Below are 22,880 nucleotides of genomic sequence, written 5' to 3'. Positions count from 1 at the left end.
CCGCGGCCGCGCCGGCCTCTTCCCCGCCCGCGGGCGGCCGAGGCGGGGCGCGCGCGGGCGACGGCTGGCTCCGGGCAGGGGCTCCGCGCCGGGCCGGGACCGGGCGGCCGAGGGTCGGGCTGGGGGCGAGCCCTCGGGCGCAGGTAACGGGCCGGGCAGCCGCCCGCGCCCGCCCCCGGAGCCCCGAAGCAGGGGTCTGCGACAGACCCAGGAGATCGCATCGTTTCCTCCGTGTTTAACTTTAATCCTGAGAAAAGGCTATCGTTAAAAGTTCACACTACTCCTATCTAGCTTCACACAAAGTAATAATTAACACACGAACTCAGATCCAAACAAAATATCATCACTCTTTGTGGAAAACAACACCTTATTTATTCAGGGTGTAATACTGTCTACTTCCTTTCAGAAGACTTGAAAAAGATCAAAATAGGATAAATGGACAGTTACTACTAAACGATTCAAATACTTGGGCAGTATCTTTCCCTCTTAACCCTTTCACACGTTTTTAAAGTGTCAAAATTGATGAATGGTATAAATTCAAAAGGAAAATTCTTTTCTACTGAAAAGGACATCCAGCTCGCACAAACGGTGGTTCAGCTGAAGGCAAGGCGTTTCTGGCTTTCCTCTGCACTCGGGCGGATCGTTAACTTCCCCAAGTTACAACTGAGTTGCTCTTTCCAGGCTTTTCGAAGCATCTTTAAGTTTCCCCACCAAGTCCTAAAAGACGTGTATACAATACCACGTTTTTAGGATAAAACATGGAAAGAAGTATCCAAGCTCAAGAAAGATGCAAGAAAAAAAATCAGGACACACCTTCCAAACAAGTTTAAAATTCAACAAGATTTTAACCTTTGACAAACTACTATCGGGCAAAAGAAGCGTTTCCTCGGAAATACCTCATGTTCAAATCGGTTATTTGCCCTCACACTGAAACATGATTTCTAACCGGATCCTTAACCGCCCAGATACATCTGAATTTTCTCAAGTTATCTAACAAAGGTTATGCTGTATACACATTTTCTGAAAGTTGAAAGTTTGATTCATAGTTACATTAAAACGACTCTGCAGAAGATGCCTTTGAAAAATTCAATTTCACTTAAATTTCCAGTAATGAGCTTCATTTTTTAAAAACTATGAAATAAATTCGTTGTCATATCCACTAATAAATGTCGTTTTGAATTTCCCCAGTCTTAAATGGGCAATATAAACAGTTTTAGAATGTTATGTATACTTCCCCCTTTATAAAGTCATTAAAAAACAGTTTCAAAATCCAATTTTGACAGTTTAATTCAATTTCTGAAAGCAAAGACATTTTCAAAGCCATGCTCTTAATTTTGCTTTATCTTATTGGATCAAACTCATCATGAATAGAAGGAATTTACACTAAACACTACAGAAGTTTATTTCAATCAGCAAGAACAGCAAATACAGACCAATTCTCTATTAATAACATCTTAATTTCAAGTGAAGCCTATCTTAAAATACTACTTTTGATGCCCCTTTCCCATTAAATCCTTAACCAATCTTCATTATCTGCTGACAAATGGTTAGATTAATTTTCTTTTGAACTTCCCAAGAGTATAACTCTCAAGTAAACATTTATAAAAAGACAGGCATATTTATAGATCCTAATACTGTACCTGTAATTGTTCCATGCTGCAACTAAAACTAATCTCTGGATAGGATGGGGAATCAGTGTTCTAGGGCAGGAAAAAAAACACGCAACAAAAAACGCTGTTTATTTAAATCAATGAAATTATAAATTTCATTATTGGATAAGACTTATCTATAAATACCTGTACACTTAAGGTCACCAAATATGCAGGTCTGTACATCCTATGAAGTTGATTGGTCTAAAATAACACAATAAACACGTAACAGCTTTTAACTCTAGGTTTTAAGAAGTTCCCTAAATCCCCCCCAGAGAAGTTTCTTAAACTTTACCTTTATCTGATATTCCAAGCGCCAAGAAACATCCATTATATGAGGGAGAGATCTGCCTATACTGAAAGATGCAATGATAACTTTGTACGTAGTCTCCTCAGAAGAACTTTTCAGTTATTTATATTTACTAAGAATGGCTCTACTTTCCACCCCCAACTCCATTTTAATCCATTCTGAATTTAAACCATTGTTAAACTTTACCATTCAGAATTTAAAAATAAAGGAGCATTTCAAAATCATCTCAATAAACGATCTTTAAAAACATTAGCTTAACTTCAATTGTTTGACATGCCCTTTGGCTCCTTTTCTTTGGGTCAAGATCCCGAAGATCTTGTTTCACACCAACACTCTCCATTCATACCTGCAAGTGAAAAGTGCCTCAGCTTGACACCTTATACAGTACCTACCTTCCCAGTAGGATTTCTAGGGAATTCTTATTATTCTGGAGAGGAAAAAGAAAGCAAGCAAGAAAGAAAAAAAAACATCTTTACAAACAAAGTAAAAGAAAAATAGTACTGTTAATTAAAAATTTTAAAGTAAGTAACCTGATATTCCGTGCAAAACAGTTCTATTCGCTCTCTGTCAAATTTACAGTCTTCTAGATAAGTGCTAGAAGAAAGAAAAAAAAAGCCAAAGTTCTGTCTCCATTTTTAAAACTGAAATTGAAATCATTAAGGTAGTATTTGAAAATAAATGGATATTTAAATAAATCCTGTACCTTAGAGTTGACTTGTCAGCTCCGTGCTTTCCTGCCTCTAGTATGTAAGTGGCAGCTGCTGCATGACAATGTTTTAAAACCACTGGGTCGATATGTTTCAAGTCTGGATGATCTAAAATAAATTAACTTCCAGTGATGCCTATGATAATAAATTCTTTACAGTCATGTTCCTAAAAAGGATATTTTAATTTGGGTTTAAAAACCCTTTAACAAGATTTTAAAAAAATCAACTATAAGGACAGTCAATTATAAGTAAATGAGATGAGCAACAAGATCAAGTGAAAAACAATAAAAAGAACACAACAAGAACTCTACTATTACTAGCTTCAATTAACTTATTTTGCCTTAATATTTTTACTATTAAAAAAATTATAGCCCCCAAAGAAAATATAACAATGCAATGGTCATTCTAACACTGGAGTAAATTCAAAGTAAAAACAAGATAAATATTTTACATTGTGTCAATTTTAGAATAAACTTCCATCCTAAAAATGATGAGTTTAGGGTAACTGGCTCCATGAACAAATACATCAAGGGGGTAGAAGGTAGGGCATGAGTTCAGAATATAAGATACAAATTTCAAAATTATATTAGTACTTTCAGGGTTTGACAGTCATCTTTTTTTTTTTTTTTTTGAGATTAACCCAGGTGGTGGTTACTATTTTCGTTTAAGAACTTCCACTTTCATACTTTTTGTACAAGTGTTTAGTTCATGAAACTACAGAAAAAAAACAAAAATTTGAATTGTTGGGATATTTATATTTAAGAAAATCATCTAAAAGCGATCTGTCTTAAAATATGTCTTCAATCCATACTGACACTGCACCTCCGCAGTCATTGACCGGATCGCTTAAAAGACACTCGCATCCTGGTAACTGGGGCGGATCAAAGTATTGTGCATCATAGTTTAAGGTTCTAGGCGTAGAACCTGTGTAAAACATGCTGAACTAGAGCGCTGGAGTGATCACAGCAACTTGAGGTATGCTCTAAGTTGGCAAATGTCAACACTATCTGACCTAGTAATTACTTCGGAAACAGACCCTTTTAAACCTTTGCTAGCCTAGCCCTGGAAGCTTGAATTGCAGGGAGCTCCCCAGATGAAGTCCAACTGTCAAAACAGCCGCAGCCTCAGACAAGGCTAAACACCTTAGATGTTTAGGCCACAAACAAGACTTGAACACCGGCTTTACAAAAGAACAAAGAGACTGGGAGGGAAACCGGGCCAGGAACGTGGAGTTGGCTCTATGCAGGTGCCAAGTGGGGCCAAAACAATGCTCAGAGTCTGCTCCGAGTCCTGGCAGAGCCACGTCCCCAACACTCCGTCCGGAGCGAAGGGCAAAGCCCGGAGACTTCCTCTTCCCGGGGCTTTCCCCTTCTCGCTCCGCCGGCTCCTCTTCTCCGAGCGCCCCTCCACCCCGGCGGATCCAGCTCCGAGCCGAGCCGAGCGGCTTACCTAACACGGCCTCGTCCGCCTGGGCGTCCAGCAGACTCTGGAATGCCGCCCGGAGGAGAAGCGTGAAGGCGTTGGAGTCGAAGGAGCCGGGATCCGCCAGCATCTGGAAGCCTTTCTGCACAGACTCCGAGAGCTCCATTGTGAGCGCGCCGTGACCTTCGACACGCACACCACGTGACACGCGCCGCGCGCTCAGCTGATGCGGCCGCGCGCGCACGCGGCTCGGGACGGCTGGCGGCGGCGCGGGCTGCGGGGCCTCCGCGCCCGCCTCCGCGCCCGCGCGCGGGTCCCGCGCCCCCAGCCGCCGCCTACGGCCTCCCACCGTTTCCGTCCAGCTCTTGTTTGTCCAGCGCAGGCCGCGGGAGCTGCCGAGCCTTGGCGAGAAGGGCGGCCTCGGGCGCTTTGTGGACGCGCTCGGCGCTTTCTCCTTGGTTCGGCGCTTACCTCGGACGGCCACCACCTCGGTTCCCTGAGAGACCCCGGGGAGACTGCGGACGGTGTCGGGATCCCGGCCCCCGCCTCCCGCAAACGGCGTCCTCCCCGCTCCTCGCTCTGCGCGAATCCTGCGGGGAGCTCCGATCTCAGGCAACTGGATTTTGCTTTTGTGGTTTTTTGTTTGTTTTGTTTGTTTTTTAGCTCACCAGCTTAACCTCGCAGCACTGCCCTTTTATGAGACTGTAAGACATCTAATTATGTGATTCTTGCTTATTTTTACTTTTTTTGTCATTTCTGGAATACGGCAGTAGTGTCCTTCCTGCATGGGGGGTGTGTACACATGCACGCATACATAGAGTTCCTGTATGCACTGCACTCCAGCAATCGGATTAATAAATTATTCATGAACAGATTTGACAGGATTATTAACAATTTTATATGCCGCTGCAAATAAATGCCAACTGCCACACACATTTTGTGCTACTCACCACATCTATGGGTCCCGTTTTAGTTGCTCTATAGAATCTGCATAAATATGTTTTTATTAAACAGCTACCTTAGTAAAGTACAGTTAGGAATGGCAAGATCTTTATTAGAAGTGAGTTACTGTTTAGGATGCTCATACCTTTAAAGATTCAAATACTGTATAAAGTTTAACTTCCTCTCTATTTCTACGAAGTTGGTTTAGAGAACAAGAATGATTCTTTAAAAAACCCGTGAAGCAAAGTAGATTAGGTATTTTTAATCAAAAGCACTTGAAAAGTTAAAAAATGCAAGTTCTTGAAGGGTGGAGGGAAGGGATGCGGAACAACAAAGATGTTTTAGTCTTCAGGAGCGATTATTTGCAACATTAGACCCAAAGCGAAACATTATTTTCTTTTTCTAACTTAGATGTCTATTTTATAAATTTTTGATGGATACAGTTGACATTTACCTTGGCACCAATACATAAAGTGTACCTCATTTCACAACAGGATGCAAATGGAGTAACAGCATCAGTAACAGATTGAGTAACTACTCAGCCCTCCTTTGAAAGCTTTAAAAGGCACGTGCAGTGGCTCCTCACTCGGTGAGAATACAGTAGCAGTGAAGGATTTAAAAGTCTCCCTAGTCTTTATGAAACAAGCACCTATTAATCATGTTCATCTTTTCTTCCCATCACTCATCTTCCTAATTTGTTTCTCATCAGTAGTAAAATGTCAGTTGAAAAACTTCATGATACCTGATTACATAGACAATAGTCAGGACAGAGTTGTGTAAATGTTCAACAATATTAACAACACCCAAGCTTATTATGTTTATTACACATGTATTTTATGACCTAGTGTAACGTTGATTATTAATACTCTGATAGAATTTGAGTTGATAACTCTAATACTCAATTTAGTGTCAAAAGAGTATTAATCATGGACATAGATTTTAAAATATTATTTTAAAAGAAAAATAAACACAAATGGTTGTGAATTTGTGGGCATAAAAGTTAGGAAATTCAGAAGGATTGTTTCCATAATAGCTGTCATATTACTTTGTTGCCCATGTATAAGTACTTTCTCTTAGGATGTTTCCTCCTCTTAGGCCTAAGTATATTCATGTGTTAGGCCTAAGTGATGGGCACATTTTAAGCTCACAAAAATTTTCACCATAATGTGTTCTAATGCTAGAAAAACGGAATTTTCCTACTACAGGTATATTTATTTAAACTTCCTTTGAAGGAGGCACAGGATTGAGTGTTTCAAACGTGTGTCTTTGACAAGTCATTGAAATACATGGAAGTATGATCATCAAAAGGCATGACTACCCAGATGTAGACTCTCTTGGTTACAGCCTAAAGATCAATGCATTTTATGTTAGAAAAACTACATAGGAACATATTCTGAAAGTATGAAAATACTATTTAAAATTTTGCTTTACTCAAAACAGCATTGGAACTTTGACTAAACTTTAAAAAATTCTGCATGCTCAAAGCCAGTACACTAAATTTGGCCTCCCAAAATCCTTTTAAAAGAACAATTATGTGCAGCTGAAAACAACAAAATACAGATGCAACCATCTTCACATTAACAATATATCTTGCCTCCTAAACTGCAAATATTAGGTAGACAATGCTGATAATTTATTTTTCTTTTTGAGAATCTAGAAATCATTTGAATAACTAGAAGTTACCTTTTTAAACAATGTTTTAGAGTTTCAAGTACATTGTATCCTTTGAACTGGTTAATTTTTTTAGAAACAAACTTAATATTGGTCCCTTTATTGTGATTACAATTAAATAGGCTAGGGCTTTTACTGGATCTATGTGGTCAGCTTTTCCCACAGGCCTCATTGCTGCATTTGTTAGTGTTATGAATTACAATATTTTCTTTTTCAGATTGTATAAGTACTTTTGCTTTTGTGCAAAGAACGCTGAAGGAAGATATTCCTTTAGATTGAAGAGCTCATGGAACTCCATGGGGAGAAAAAATAATAAGTTTAAGTGCCATCGAGACAAAGACTAGTTTTAACTGGCTTATATATTTATTATATATTCTAGTGGGGATCTGTTTTATCCCTGCCTGCTCATATGCTACAGAGAAGAAAGTTTAGAACACTTTAGAAACTACCTCTAAATAAGAAACCATTCTCTCTGTGTTCCCTAACACCGGTGCTTTGATGGTTACTTTAAACTCTGAGATATTTGTTAATGAAAATAGGCTTTACTGTTTTAAAGCTATTTTAACCACAAATGGACAGTTGGAAGGAGTATTTAACTGAGTTATATATGACACTTGAGAGTATAAGTCAAAAACTGTTTCAGTGAAGTTTATAAAACCTGTCTATATTCTTTTATTAAATAACTTGGCAAGGCATAGATTGTGACTTGGAATTTGAGTGGTCAAGTTTTTGCACATTCATGATCACAGAGTTCAGTGGTCTCAAATTGCATCTTATATCACACTGTCAGACACCAAATTGAGTATTCAGAGGGGACAGCAAAGCTTTTATTTTCAATTTAAACATGTAATCCAATCCCTAATTATTTCTAAACGGTCATTGCTGCAATAATTGATATGGACAAATATAACCTTTTCTCACATTGTATAGTTTAATTTGCATATGTGGATTTAAAAATGTGTGAGGGAAATGAAATACAAATTACATTAAATAAACTGCAACCACAGGGTTTAAAATTAATGATACAATGTTCTCTAAAACAGATAACTTATGCTTATGATTTGGCACAGTGTTTTGTATTTTTCCCTAAAACTTTTTTGAATAAATTTATATTAAATAGTAAATAGTACAATTTCTATTTAATATTGTCATCATTTAGTACCATTTTATTTTATTTATTTATTTATCTATTTATTTTAGTAGAGATGGGGGTTTTTCCATGTTGGCCAGGCTGCTCTCGAACTCCTGACCTCAGATGATCCGCCCGCCTTGGCCTCCCAAAGTGCTGGGATCACAGGCGTGAGCCACTGCACCCGGCCGGTACCATTTTAAATATTTCATTTTCATAAGTTTTATCTGGGAAATATAAAACATAAAACTTCAAAATATAAGAAAAATTAAATATTTTAAATCTAAGTTTTAAAAAGTCAAATTATCATGCTACTAAGAAATTGAGTTTATTATATAAGATCTCACAACATTTCCTGAAATTAGAAAACCGTAATTTTTTCTTTTTTTTTTTTTTTTTTTTGAGACAGAGTCTCACTCTGTCGCTTGGGCTGGAGTGCAGCGGCATGATCTCAGCTCACGCAACCTTCGTCTCTTGGGTTCAAGCAATTCTCATGCCTCAGCCTCTCAAGTAGCTGGGATTACAGGTGTATGCAACCACACCCAGCTAATTTTTGTATTTTCAGTAGAGACAGGATTTTGCCATGTTGACCAGGCTGGTCTCAAACTCCTGACCTCAAGTAATCTGCACACCTTGGCCTAGAAAACCATAATTTTGTTAAACTTTGCAAATAAGAAACTCTGTAGTCAAAATCTTGGCAAAAAAATACTATTTAATTTCTAAAGTGAAATTTGGGAGCTGTCATCAGTGTTGTCATGCCATGATTTTGTTAGCTGCTTGAGTGAATATAAGATAATGGCAAAATTAAAGGAGCAGACCTAAGAATGAAATTATAACTTTAAATATCAAATCTTTGTATCTAACCAGTCCATAGTTTTAAAAGGATTTCGTGGATATTAGAAAAGTCATGTCTACTCTTTAGGACTTCAGCGTAGCATGTTGAAATGTATTTTAGGAAGTTGATCCCTTATTTTTAAGCAAAGCAGTTAATGTCACATGGGGAATATCTGAGTTGTAAAGACCAAAATTGTGAAGTCTTCATCTAAGAAGAAATGAGAAATCGATTTGTAAAAAACAAATGAAAATAAACAAATGTAATTTGGCAAAAGATGAAGGCAAATTTTAAGTTAAAGGAAGGAAGTTAGGAAGAAATGAAAGAAAGAAATCATACTCCATGTAACACTTAATGAGAAAAGAACAGGTTGCATTATGTGTCTTAGAATTTCTCTGCACAGACAAATAAAAAATAATTTTCCTTTCAATTCCGTAAGTGATTTAAATGATTCACTTATCTTTTGTATGGATTATAAAATGCAAGTTCAATTCTTAAATCACATAATTTCTATCTTCACCAGTTAATTTATATGAAAATTAGGAACTGGCCAATCACCTAATAAATTCCATCAAATAGACCATTTAGATAATAAGCACAGTTACCTCCTCAACAGCAGGTTGATTTTTTTTTTTCTCTCTACTAAAATTATAAACATCACCACTTCAGTTTCCTATATCATTGATCTGGTATCAGCCAGGATGGCCCATGGCTTAGTTGTAGGAGGGTAAAGTGAAGAAGAGACGTGAAACAAGTTTACATTGATGACTGTATCTAATTCTTCCATGTGTACACAGACCTTTAAATTGTTTTATATCTTTAAAAAGAGGGAAAGAAGGAGGGAAGAAGAGAGAGAAAGAGGGGGGAAAGAGGAAGAGGAAGGAAGAGAGAAAGGACCTGAGAAGTGTCACAGAAAGCTTATTTAGTGTTTATTTTCTGTGACACAATCCAAGATTCTTTTAGCCACAATGAATTCAACTAAGCTTCACAGTAAGGCTTGAAAAAGACTGAAAGATCATCTGTTATGTCCAGAATCTAATCAGTTTCAAGATGTCCTACATTTAGACTACAACAGCAGAGAATGTCTAACAGAGTCTCTTCGTTTTTTAGGTCTGGATTTGGAATCTCTGTGTTTTTTCATACCTTAGAAATTGGAGTTTGGGTTGGTTTCACGAATTCCAGCAAAAAATGGAACAAATGGGCCTATGCTGTGGGATATTATTGTTGAAAGCCAGTAACTTTTTCAAGTTTGTATTTTGAGAATATGCTTTTTACATGTTAAAATGTGTACAAATAAGTATATTTTGTTTAAGGAACTATAATTTTACAAACAAAAATGAAAACAAAAATAAAGGTTTTTGTAGATTAAAACCCAAGTAACAGTATAATTGCTTATAAACTGAAAAATGTAACTATATTCACTTGTCAAATGAAGCATTTTAGAATGGAAGTTATGTATATAAGAAGGGATGATTTGCATTAAATACATTATAAACAGTTAAGGAGACTATACAGCTAAAGTACTTTTAACTCATTTAAAGTAAGCATTTAAACCAAAATTAATATTTCAAAAGAGCTTACATGGCAATGAAAGCCTAGATAAGAGTTTTAATATTTTTAATTGTGTACAATATTTAAAATGATACTGGTTAAGAATTTAACATTTTGGGCCGGGCGCGGTGGCTCACGCTTGTAATCCCAGCACTTTGGGAGGCCGAGGTGGGTGGATCATGAGGTCAGGAGATTGAGGCCATCCTGGCCAACATGGTGAAACGCTGTCTCTACCAAAAATACAAAAATTAGCCAGGTGTGGTGGCATGCATCTGTAATCCAGCTACTAGGGAGGCTGAGGCAGGAGAATTGCTTGAACCTGGGAGTTGGAGGTTGAGTGAGCCAAGATCGTGCCATTGCACTCCAGCCTGGCAACAGAGTGAGACTCTGTCTCAAAAAAAAAGAATTTAACTTTTCTATTATGGTTGTTATATTCAACAGAATACTGATTTTATCCCCTTTTCAAATTAAATATAGACTTGAAGCCATTTTATGGATAAGTCAGTCTAAAAACTACATTTTGAAAAATCCTAGTAGAATAATTGTGTTCAGCTTTTTCACATTTGTTACATAGCTAGAACTATTCAGAAAATACTTTGAATTGTTTATACGTAGCTGATTTTTACACCGTGGTGAATGTTTAGAAAGTAATTTTACAGAGTTTTGAGAAAACAAGCACCTAAAAAAATAGATTAAACTTTTCCACTGTGTTTCTTCCCATATACTCAGTTTTTCCCTGAACTTTTGTTTCATTGTTTTATTAAGGTTAAAACATAAATGTTTTTCTAACTCTCTCAAATGTTATTTTCAAAATTAATTTTCTTTGTGTAAGCATTTTAATCTATATTTTATGAAAGGGGATGGGGAGGCAAGTTTTATAAAATCTTTTTAATGTAACAGAACACCAAAAAAATAATGACTAGCAACAGGTGAAAGGGAGAATTGTATTTATATAGTCAGTTTAGTCCATGTAATTAGAAACTTGGACCCGAATTACTGGTGTAATTACTCAACTTTCTTTTCTTTTTTTCTTTTTTCTTTTTTTTTAATGCTAACAGAAATAGGCCGGATCATTTAGAGAAGCAGTATTCTAAATCAAAATTAATCAGATAATTGGCAACTTTTATTTGACTTTTAGTGCTCTATAAATTACAGACCAAAAACAGGAGAAATTTGGTAAAGAATAACAATGTAGATGGAAATATGTGGGTAAACAAGGCCCTAAGAAAACTGAATTTTCAAATGGTTTTCTTAGAATTTGAAAATGACAGAAAATTTTAAATTAGGCCTAACTGATATATAGGTGAGTAGTTGATAGAACTATAAGAAAACTTTTATTTTTGCTTAAACAATAATTAAAATGTTTATGAATTGAAATAAAAAATAGTTTTATAAAACCAAAAGTATCAATAAAGACATACATATTTTGTTTTATAAGTTTCAATAGCAATATACATTCTTCTTTATAAAGAACTTTCAACAGTGTATACTGGAAATGTTGGGAAAAAAATTGATTTTGCACTTGTCAATTATAATAGAAGGAAAATAATATTCTTACATATATGTTTTTATATACTTTTGAAAGTTGCCTTAAATTATTTTTGTAGCAAGATGAACATAAATAAAAACATAAAATACAGATGTTTAGAAGTCAGTTTAACCAATAATTAAAGTGCTTCTAGAAACCTAAAAGAGTGTTTTCAAACGAATACTTTTAAATTAATTTTAATTTCATTTTGGTTTTATTCTATTTCTAAAAGTTGCTATGATCAATATTTGTCTGTTTGTAGAAACTATGACATCTATGATGACAAATGTTCAAACTGAGTCATAATGATAGTCTGTTAGGTTAAAATCAAGAGTCACTACAGGAGAGTAGTCATTTTGCAAACATCCTGCCGTGTTAACAGGGGTTGGGGGAAAGCATATGTCATAAAGTAACAGACTTAAATCTTTAGCTAAGTAAGCTTTAAGTATCTGTCCATTGCTATAAATAGTATAAAGACAATCTAACTGTGTTTGCTTAAGCTTTTTATCTTAGCTTTCTTTTATGGTATTAAAGTTTAAGAAAAGTATAAAGATAAAAACTTGGCTAGATTTAAACATATTCAATATGATTTAAGATGGTTTTTTAAAAAAAAAACTTTACATAGAAATATCATCAGGTTCTTAGGCATAGTTATATGTTAGCCAAAAATTTTAAATCATTCCAGCTAAATATAATAATAGGAGAGTAGCCAGTACTTCTCTGAGTATTATAAGAATATTGCGCCATTCTTTGAATAAAAATAGTCATTCTTTTTTCTTTAAGATATCTCAATAATTATATGAATGATAATTTTGGAAAATATAAGGGTTTAAGTGGCAAATTTAAGTATCAGTGTTTATCTTTCGTTTCAAGTGGAATATCAGTTTTTCTAAAAACGTACTCATTTGTAACAAGATTTATTGAAAAGAAATATCAAAAAACTCTTTTTTGGGGAGCATTTATCCAGTAATGTGTTCAATTTTATTTAATAGGGAGATTTTGATAACTTTGCTTAACAAGCTGTTTTTTATCTTAATAACTGTAAGGATTACTATAAAGTTATATAAATAAGTTATAATACCTTCTTAAAGTATACTGAAGTTGATAGGATTTTTAATATGGGTTATAAAAAAAGCACCATACGTTGTAACTTCTTTACTTTTTTACTTTACTGTTCTCATAGAGAGTCCTTTATTAGACAAGTACCTGGTACTTAATAGATAGTCAAGAATATTTGTTCAATGAATGAAGGCAGTATAGTGCATGGAGTACAGAAAACGGGGCTCATGCCAATATCCCACTTGCTTCCAGTTCTATGACCTTGGACTAAAGACTTATTTTCTCTAAGTCTAATTTTCCTAAAGTGTACAGTGGAAATAATAATAGCATCTCTTTCACATGGCTCTTGAAAAGTATTAAGACCTAAGGCACATGCACCATTATTGGTATTAATTTGGTAATTTTAACCAAATTGTGTAATTCTATAATTGTGAGGTTTTACTGGTGCAGGTGCGCATGCGATGTAACCATTTGAGGACCCCAAGCACATAAGCCCCTATTTAGAAAATGAAAACGAAAACCTTCTGGGTGCTGCCTGGCACTTCTTCACTATCAGGAACTGTAAAGTGAACCTTACAGAGCTCTTTTAATAAAAGCAGTCATATGATGCCCTCAAAGGCCTTGATGACAATAATTCTCTTATCTTCTCACCTCCTGATCCCTCAAGAATCTTAGAGCCCACCAATGTTCATTATGGTCAGCCTGCTTGTAAACATCTCTCTCTTTAGAAGGCATAGTGGGCCATTCCATTCCCTGTCTTTTCACTGGTTCTTCCTCCAGTTTTTCTTGAATCATTTCCTTTGGTAAGCAGCTCTCTAGAAAATCTCAGGGAGCAAAATCGAGATGTCTTCGTATTTTTCTCTGGCACATCCTTCGTCTGGGTTCAGGGAGTTGCTGTCTCACACTCTAGTCTGAGTGATCCATAACTTGTGGTACTTTTGACTCTGCTTGAAACATCTATCTACAAAGAGCCCAAAGTCCATAAGGCATTGAGAAGACTGGCCAAATTGAAAAAAAACAGTAAGAACCCTCATTTACCATGGAATGGAGGACACATGATTTGGAATGTAGAGGTTTAAATTCTACAACTCCAAAATATCGAATAGTTCAATGAGTTCTGGGAAAGGTATGCAGTTGTGTAACCGCGCTACACTCAAGATGTAGAGTGTCACCATAATCCCAGCGAATTTCCCTCTTCCCATTTGCAGTCATTATACTTGCCCTACCCCTGACCCCAGGAGACTACTGATCTACTTCATCTCACTGTAGTTTTGCCTTTTCCAGAACATCATACAAATGGAATCATGCAGTATGTAGTCTTTTGTGTCTGTGTTTTGTTTTGTTTTGTTTTGTTTTGTTTTGTTTTGTTTTCTGAGACGAAGTTTCGCTCTTGTTGCCCAGGCTAGAGTGCAGTGGTGTGATCTCGGCTCACTGCAACCTCCACCTCCTGGGTTCAAGTGATTCTCCTGCCTCAGCCTCCCAAGTAGCTGGGATTACAGGCATGTGCCACCACACCTGGCTAATTTTGTATATTTAGTAGAGACGGGATTTCTCCATGTGGGTCAGGCTGGTCTCGAACTCCCGATCTCAGGTGATCTGCCTGCCTCGGCCTCCCAAAGTACTGGGATTACAGGCAAGAGCCACCACACTCGGCTGGTTTTTTACCTAGCATAATATTTTTGAGATTCTCCCTGTTGATATATCAGCAATTCATTTCTTCTTATTGCTGAATAGTATTCCATTGTAGGGACATACCAGTTTGTTTTTCCATTCACCAGTTGATGGACATATGGATTGTTTCCAGCTTTTTGGCAATTATGAATAAAGCCTCTATGAAGATTTCTGTGCTAGTTTTGTGTAGACATAATGTTTTTATTTCTCTTACATAAATTCCAAAGTGTGGGATTGCTGGGTTATATGATGTGTGTATGTTTAACTTTACAAGAAGCTGCCAAACTATTTTCCACAGTAGCTACATCGTATACATTCCCACCAGTATTGTATGGGACTTTCAGTTGCTTCACATCCTCTTTCGTATATGGTATTATCAGTTATTTTTATTTTAGACACTTTGATAGATATATAGTATGTTATTGTGGTTTTAATTTGCATTCCCGTAATGACTAATATGTTGAGCATCTTTTTATGTGCCTGTTTCTCATCCAAATATCTTCACTAATTGTCTATTCAAATATTTTGTCAAGTTTTTAATTGGGTTGTTTTCTTATTACTGAGTTCTGAGAGTCCTTTATGTATTCTAGAAACTTGTCCTTTATCAGCGATGTGTTTGCAAATATTTTTGTAGATATTTCATGGATTGTCTTTTCATTTGAATGTCACTCAAAGAGCAGAAATTTTAAGTCCGACTATTTTTTTTTAATGAATCGTGCTTTTGGTATTGTATTTAAAAATATCATTCCCTAACCAATGTCACAAAGATTTTCTCCTATGTTTTCTTCTAGAAGTTTTATGTTTCACACTTTAGATTTATTTTAAGTCAATTTTTATGTATGGTGTGAAATATGAGTTAAGTTGTTATTCTGTGTGTTTGCATATGGATGTTCAATTATTTTGCCCTATTTTTTGAAAAGACTATCTCATCTCTACTGAATTACCTTTGTACTTTTTTCAAATTTCAACTGACCATATGTTGCGGGTCTATTTCTGGATCTTCAATTCTGTTTCATTTATCTATTCATCAGTCCTTTTGCCAATACCACGCAGTGTTGATTATGGTAGATTTATAGTAAGTCTTAAAATTAGATAATGTGAATCTTCTTTGTACTTCTTTTTCAAAGTTGTTTTGGCAATTCCATTTTGTTTGCTTTTCCACATAAATTTTATAATCATCTTGATTTTTTTTTTTTTTTTTGAGATGGTCTCACTCTCACCCAGACTGGCTCACACAACCTCTGCCTCCCAGGCTCAAGCAATTCTCCTGCCTCAGCCTCCCAAGTATCTTGGATTACAGGCGTGCACCACTACTGCCTGGATAATTTTTATATTTTTAGTATAGATGTGGTTTCACCATGTTGGTCAGGCTGGTCTTGAACTCCTGACCTCAAATGATCCACCTCCCTTGGCCTCCCAAAGTGCCGGGGTTATAGCCGTGAGCCACTATGCCTGGCCCCATCTTGTTGGTTTCTTCCAAAAAAAGCCTAGTGGGATTTTTATTGGAATCACATTTAATCTATAAATCATTTTGGAGGTGAAATGACAACACTATTGAGTCTTCCAATATGTAAACATGGTATATTTCCACTTTTATTTACATCTTCTTTGATTTCTCTCTTCAATGTTTTATAGTTGAGCATGCAGATTTCATATTTTGTTAGATGCATACCTAAATATTTTATGCTTTTTGGTGCTATTTGAAATGATACTTTAAATTTTTTCATTTTAAAATTTCTTCATTACAAGTATATACAAATACAATTGATTTTGTCTGTTGACCTTATATCCTATGACCTCACTAAAACTCACTTATTAGTTCCACTAGCTTTTTTATAGCTTCTTTGGGAATTTTTGTATAGACAATCATGTCTTCTGCGAATAGAGATAGTTTTATTTAATATTTTTTCCTTTTCAATCTGCATATCTTTGATTTATTTTTCATGCCTTATTGCACTGGCTATGGCTTCCAGTATGATATTGAATAGGAAGGTGAAAGTGACATCCTTGCCTTGTTTCTCATCTTTAGGGAAAGCATTTGGTCTTTGAGCATTAAGTATGATATTAGTTATAGGTTTTTCATAAATGCCTTTTCTTAGGTTGAACAACATGGGAATATTCCTTATATTTCTGGTTTGCTGGTAGTGGTTTTCAAAATTATGAGTAAATGTTGAATTTTGTCAAAGCCCTATTCTTTATCTATTGAGATGATCATACATCTGTTGAAATGGTGAATTACTTTGATTGCTTTTTAAATTTTGAAACTAACTTACATTCCCAGGATAAAGCTCACTTGGTCTTGGTGTTTTATTCTTTTCATATATAGCTGGATGTGATATATATGTGTGAATATATATACATACATATATATGTAAAAACAAGGTTTCACCATGTTGCCCAGGCTGGTCTTGGAACTCCTGGGCTCAAGCAATACACCTGCCTCAGCCTCCTAAAGTGCTGGGATTACAGGCATGAGCCACCGTGCCCGGCCTTGATTTGCTAATATTTTGTTGCAGTTTTGTGTGTGTGCGTTCATGAGGCAAATTGGTCTGTCACTTTCTTTTCTTCTCATGCCTTTGTCTGCTTTTGGTATCAGGGTAATGCTGACCTCTTTCCTCTTTTATTTCTGGAAGAATTTGTGTACAATTGGTATTATTTTTTCTATAAATATTTAGTAGAATTCACCAGGGAGGTCATCTGAGCCTGCAGTTTTCTTTGTTACAAGGTCTTAGACTATGAATTTATTTTTGAAGTGAATATAGTACAATTCAGGTCATCTATTTTTTTTCTTGAGAGAACTGCCACTTGTCTTTTCATTTCTTTGATGGTGTCATTCAAAGAGCGAAAGATTTTACACTAGTCATAGTACTTAATACAATAGACAATAGCAAACAATTGTAAGTTCTTAAGCAGCACAGTACAGTGAAACAGTAGTGTTCAGGAAGATGAGTAGGATTTAGACAGGATCAAAGAAGGAGACTGGAGTTAAGGAGACTATCTAGCAGATAGGGGTCAGGGCAGAGGTGAAGGTAGCAAAAAGGAGGAAAGTGAACCCTTGGAAGTCACTTTAAAGAAAGAATTGACAGGACTCAGTAACTGTCTGGAAGTAGGGGCACTCAAGAATGAACCTAAGATTCTCTGTGGAGAGATGGAAAGAATGGCAAAACTGCAGACATAGGTGGTTGGATGGAAAAGGTAGCCATTGTACAGGGCCGGGTCATGCTTCCTCTTGGGATATGTTGAGTGTTAAGTGAGTTGCTATGGGAATTCTGGTGAAAATAGCATTAGAAGGGATGACAATAAAAGAGATTCCTGAATTAGCAAGGCCAGGGTGCCCCAGAAGGAAAAGAGAATCAGATAGGATTTCCATATGAGATATAGCATGCCTAATTAAATTAGAATTTCCAATGAAAAATGAATGATTTTAAATAAGAATGTTCTAAATATTGTACTTGACATACTTATAATAAAAATTACTTCATTGTTTATCTTAAATTCCAATTTCATTAAGCATCCTATATTTTTATTGCTAATCCTGGCAACTCTAGGATCTGAGAACTGTGATTTCCTTGTGAATTGATCTCAAGAACCACAAAGAAAGAGAAAACATCATAAGAAGAGATCACAAAAGTTGCAGAGGAATTTAAAAATACCAATCAGCGTAGGTTGAGGACCAGGCTGTTGATGACAGAAGAGCACTAATACTATATAAATCATAGGCCTATTTTCAAGTTTGGGTCCATAAATACAAATGTTAGCCGCATTTGAGTTTCTCTCTGAATAATATTAAGAATCACTTATGACCCAAGGAACTGACAGACTAAACTTATTATTAAAACATATTTCAAGAAAATTAGATACTATTATTTTAGTTCAGTTTTTTAGAGACAGGGTCTAGCTCTGTCACCCAGACTGGAGCGCAGTGGCACCATCATGGCTCACTGCAGCTTCAAACTCCTGGGCTCAGGTGATCCTCCCACCTCATCCTTCCAAATAGCTGGGACTACAGGCACATGCCACTATATATGGCTCCTTTTCAAAATTTTTTATAGACATGGGGTCATGCTATATTGGCCGGGCTGATCTCAAACTCCTGGCCTCAAGTGAGCCTCCTGTCTTGGCCTCCCAGAATACTAGGATTACAGATGTAAGCCACTACACCTGGCCTAATTTATTTTAAAAATAGCAAATTATTAATGATAATCTTATCAAGAGGGTAATTAGAAAAATTATAAAACTGGCATTAAAGGCTTTGAATTAATTTGAGATAAATAATTAAATTAATTGAGATAAATAATACACTACATACTAGGGAGCTATGCCTTAAGATATGCATCCTCTCAGCAACTCTGAGAATAAGTACTAATATGCCTTTTTCACAAATGAGAAAACTGAGGCTAAGAGGATTTTGTTTTCTTACTTCAAGTAACAGAATATGGTGGCTTCATATTGTGGCAGCTTAGCTAAGCTGAAACTATGTTTCCTGGAATTCCCTGAACTTGTATGGCTCCTGTTTAGAGTTGGCCACAAGAGCTTTCTGTGCATGATTTGGAATGCAGAAGCGAAGCAGCAGCCATTGCACGCAGAGCAATGTTGCTGATCTCCTGGCTCGCTTTGTTGGCATGAGGCAGCGGCTGCAGTCACAGGTCCCTTCGCTCCCGCCCATCTTCATCAGGTGCTCTCAATCCTGGGCCAGGTTAGGTGCAATGAGAGACAGTACAAAGCCACCATCCTGTGTTACTGCAAGCAGGTGTTCTGGCTTTCCACCACTTTGTGTCCAGTTTTCCTTGCCAACAGCCCATCCTGCTTGTCATTTTCAGTGGCTTCAGGCCCTCCAGCAGAGGCAACATTGAGCCCCATATGGGCTCTAATCCGTGCTTCCAGATTAGTGCTTTATCTGCTCCTCCAACTATCCCCTCCTTTGCAGACCTTTATTATCCTATCTCCCACAGTTGCACAAATGTAATCCCTATGATGAATCCTTTATTCCATATTACTCCTAAGAGTTCTGCTTCCTGGATTGAACTATTGACTGATAACCAGAGCAAGCAAATTGCTGAGCAGCTTCCCAAGCCCAGGTCTGTCTGGCTCCGAGGCTTATATCAGTCTTCCTCTTATACTGAAGAAAAACAATTAAGATTGATGCTTTTATGGCCCAGCGAGGTGGCTCACACCTGTAATCCCAGCACTTTTGAGAGGCTGATGCCGAAGGATCCCTTGACCCCAGGAGTTCAAGACTGGGCAACACAAGGAGACCCTGTCTCTACAAAAAATGAAAAGTTAGCTGGTTGTGTTGGCACGTGCCTGTGGTCCCAGGTACTTGGGAGGCTAAGGTTGGAGGATGGCTTGAGTCCAGGAGGTTGAGACTGCAGTGAGCGTGCCACTGTACTCTAGCCAGCCTGGGTGATAGAGTGAGACCATGTCTCAAAAAAAAAAAATATATATATATATATAAAAAATATACATATTTATATGCATATATAAATATATACGTATTTGTGTGTGTGTATAAAATATGTACATATTTATATGTGTGTATAAAATATGTACATATTTATATGTGTGTATATAAATATGTACATATTTATATGTGTGTATATAAATATATTTATATAAATATACTGTGATATTTGAATAACATTTATTATCAAGCTTGGCTTATTGTTATAAATGGTATATTGCTTAGTTATCTTACTGAAATTGGTAGGTTTCATAGCAGTTTGAAGCTCTTTCATGTTTCCCAATATGTGCTGTTTTGAACTTCAGTCATTGTGTATATGTCATCTCTCATACTGAATAATAAAGTTCTTCAAAAATGAAACAAAACTTTTGAGATTTGTTCTCCAACGACTTCTGCCATAGTCTTTTGCAAATAATAGGTGCTCAATAAATATTTGTTGGCTAAGCACAGTAGTTCACACTTGTAATTCCAGCACTTTGGGAGGCTGAGTGGGGAGGATCAATTGAGCCTAGGAGTTGGAGACCAGCCTGGGCAACATAGTATGGGACCCTGTCTCTACAAAAAACTCTAAAAATTAGCCAGGTGTGGTGGCGTGCACCTGTAGTCCCAGCTACTTGGGAGGCTGAGGTGGGAGGATTGCTTGAGCCAACGAGGTTGAGGCTGCAGCTGCAGTCAGCTATTATCATGCCACTGCACTCTAACCTGGACAACAGAGTGAGACCCTGTCTCAAAAAATAAAGTTCGTTAATTTTAATATGAGCAGTCCAATTCCTCAAAAATGTGCAGAATACTCCCACATTAGAATATGAACTTAAATTTAGGGGCACAAGGGATATGTCATAATATGTACAAAAGATGTTGCGATTGTAATGTATAGACCAACAATTTTAAATAGGAATGGACTACTGTTCAAAGGGCTGGAATGTTCTTGTTACAAGCTGGGAAGCTTTACAAGGAAAGAAAATCTTGCCCTCCCTTAGTCTAAGGCATATTGTGGAGATTTTTGTCACAAATTACTGAAAAGATGCCTGTCCTGTTACTGATGGAGCAGTGCATCCATCAGTTTTCTTAGTCCTCAGAAACATACTCTGACACTTAATCAGAAAAAGATATTTTTGAAGGATAATAGGTTGCCTCAGAATCTCTGGATCAGAGAATGAGACTTTTGGGCAGTGAAACTAACTCTCCAGGAAAAATGTGTTTCCTTAAATTTTGTGCTATTTACAAGTAATGTCTGTAGAAATAACACACATTTAAGTTTAATCCGTATTATTATTATTGTTATTATTGAGACAGAGGCTCACTCTGTCACCCAGGCTGGAGTATAGTGGCACGATCTCAGCTCACCACAACCTCCGCCTCCATGGTTCAAGTGATTCTCCTGCCTCAGCCTCCTGAGTAGCTGGGATTACAGGTGCCCACCACCATGCCCGGCTAATTTTTGTATTTACTAGACAGGGTTTCACCATGTTGGCCAGGCTGATCTTGAACTCCCAACCTCAGGTAATCCACCCGCCTCAGCCTACCAAAGTGATAGGATTACAGGCGTGAGCAACTACACCCGGCCTAATCTCTATTATTAACATTTCTTCATCACTTAAAGTCTAGACAATCAACAAAGTAAGAAATCAAGCCCTGATTTGTGTAGCGTTTGCCAATTTTCATGGTGTACATATTGCCACTGCAGCCAGTCTCAAGCTCCCAATGTGATGGCATTGAACATGGAATTGGGAAGAGATGTACCACTAAAGATACAATAGATGTAAATAATCTTATATCCATATATAATAGTAATATAACTAGGACATGATGGCTTTTGAGTGTTTGCTACCTTTTAAAAATATAATTTATTTAATTGTATGTTTATATAACTTCATTCCAGTATTACATTTAAAAACTGGCTCACAGCCTCTCTGAAAATTTAGCAGTCAGCTTTTGCAAGCTGGTATAGCTGGCTCTAGCACACCACTGCTTTAGGGCCACCTAGTCAGAAAACAGCACCCCAAGTCACCCACAGCAATGCTTCAGAGAAGATAGCGTCATACCATAGCTAGACACTGACCCTGCCACTAGCATTGGCTTTGGGCACAGGAGGATACATCTACAGCCAATGCTCTTGCTAGTTTAGGAGGCATCCATAGTTGGCATCTGTCACCAGAACACCACGAACCTGTGTCCTTGTGTTGCTAGCTCCCAAGACTTTGATTTGGTAGGTACATCTGATGATAGCCCTCACTCAAGGACACGGAATCTGCAAAAAACAAAAGCAAAAGAAAACACAAGTATTTCACACTTTCAACTTAGTAGGTAGCAGACTCTGCCTCATAATGAGAGGGATTCTCCAAATATGGAAAAAGAATTGAGATATTGGGTGGCCAGGAGAAGAACAAGTGTCTGCCCAGTTCTGTATTTCCTCCCGGTGATCACCTTACATCAGTATACAATCTTTCCGTGCACCTAAACTTCTAAAACTAGAAGGAAGATAGAAGAAAAATAAGAAAGAAAGAAAAGGGAGGAGGGAGGTTTGGAGGGAGAGAAAAATAATCTTGGAAGGAAATAAATGATTCTGACTCACAAAATGAGTGAGCTCCAGTCCAGTGGAAAATGTGCTCCCCTCCTTCCCGGAAATGGTCAGCCCAGTGTCATCATGAACTCATCCAGCTCCAAGTCAGGGTCTCAGGATGCTGTGTACATCTCTTCTAGTGTCATTGCCATCCCATCTCAATAATCTGGAATCTATGGACCAAGCTATAAAATTAATCACTAGATTAATTTAGAGCTTATATAAAATAGTAGGAAGAAAAGAGAAATTAGTTAAAATGTATAGTTAATACCTGTCTCAAGAAAAAAGAAAATAGTTTTTTTGTGTGTGTCTTTTGTTTTGTTTTGTTTTGTTTTTTGGTGGTCTCGCTAGGTTGCCCAGGGTAGTCTCAAACTCCTGGCCTCAG

The 22,880-nt window shown here is 36.9% G+C and overlaps 1 protein-coding gene across 1 annotated transcript; it reads right to left on the bottom strand.

Annotated features, from left to right (window-relative positions):
- Positions 1-349: 349 nt before the first annotated feature.
- Positions 350-4,342, bottom strand: COMMD3 (COMM domain containing 3). Its single transcript, XM_003312484.7, has 8 exons — positions 4,116-4,342; positions 2,663-2,774; positions 2,490-2,553; positions 2,352-2,386; positions 1,945-2,005; positions 1,797-1,853; positions 1,641-1,700; positions 350-717 (listed from the first exon to the last, which is right to left on the bottom strand). The coding sequence occupies exons 1-8, from the start codon at positions 4,252-4,254 to the stop codon at positions 658-660; spliced, it is 588 nt and encodes a 195-aa protein (XP_003312532.1). The 5' UTR covers positions 4,255-4,342; the 3' UTR covers positions 350-657.
- Positions 4,343-22,880: the final 18,538 nt, after the last annotated feature.

This window comes from Pan troglodytes, chromosome 8 (assembly GCF_028858775.2).
Source record: "Pan troglodytes isolate AG18354 chromosome 8, NHGRI_mPanTro3-v2.0_pri, whole genome shotgun sequence".
In the NCBI taxonomy this organism is placed as follows: domain Eukaryota; kingdom Metazoa; phylum Chordata; class Mammalia; order Primates; family Hominidae; genus Pan; species Pan troglodytes.
Note: the sequence above shows the minus strand (reverse complement) of the source record. Positions and strands in the feature narration are given on the sequence as shown.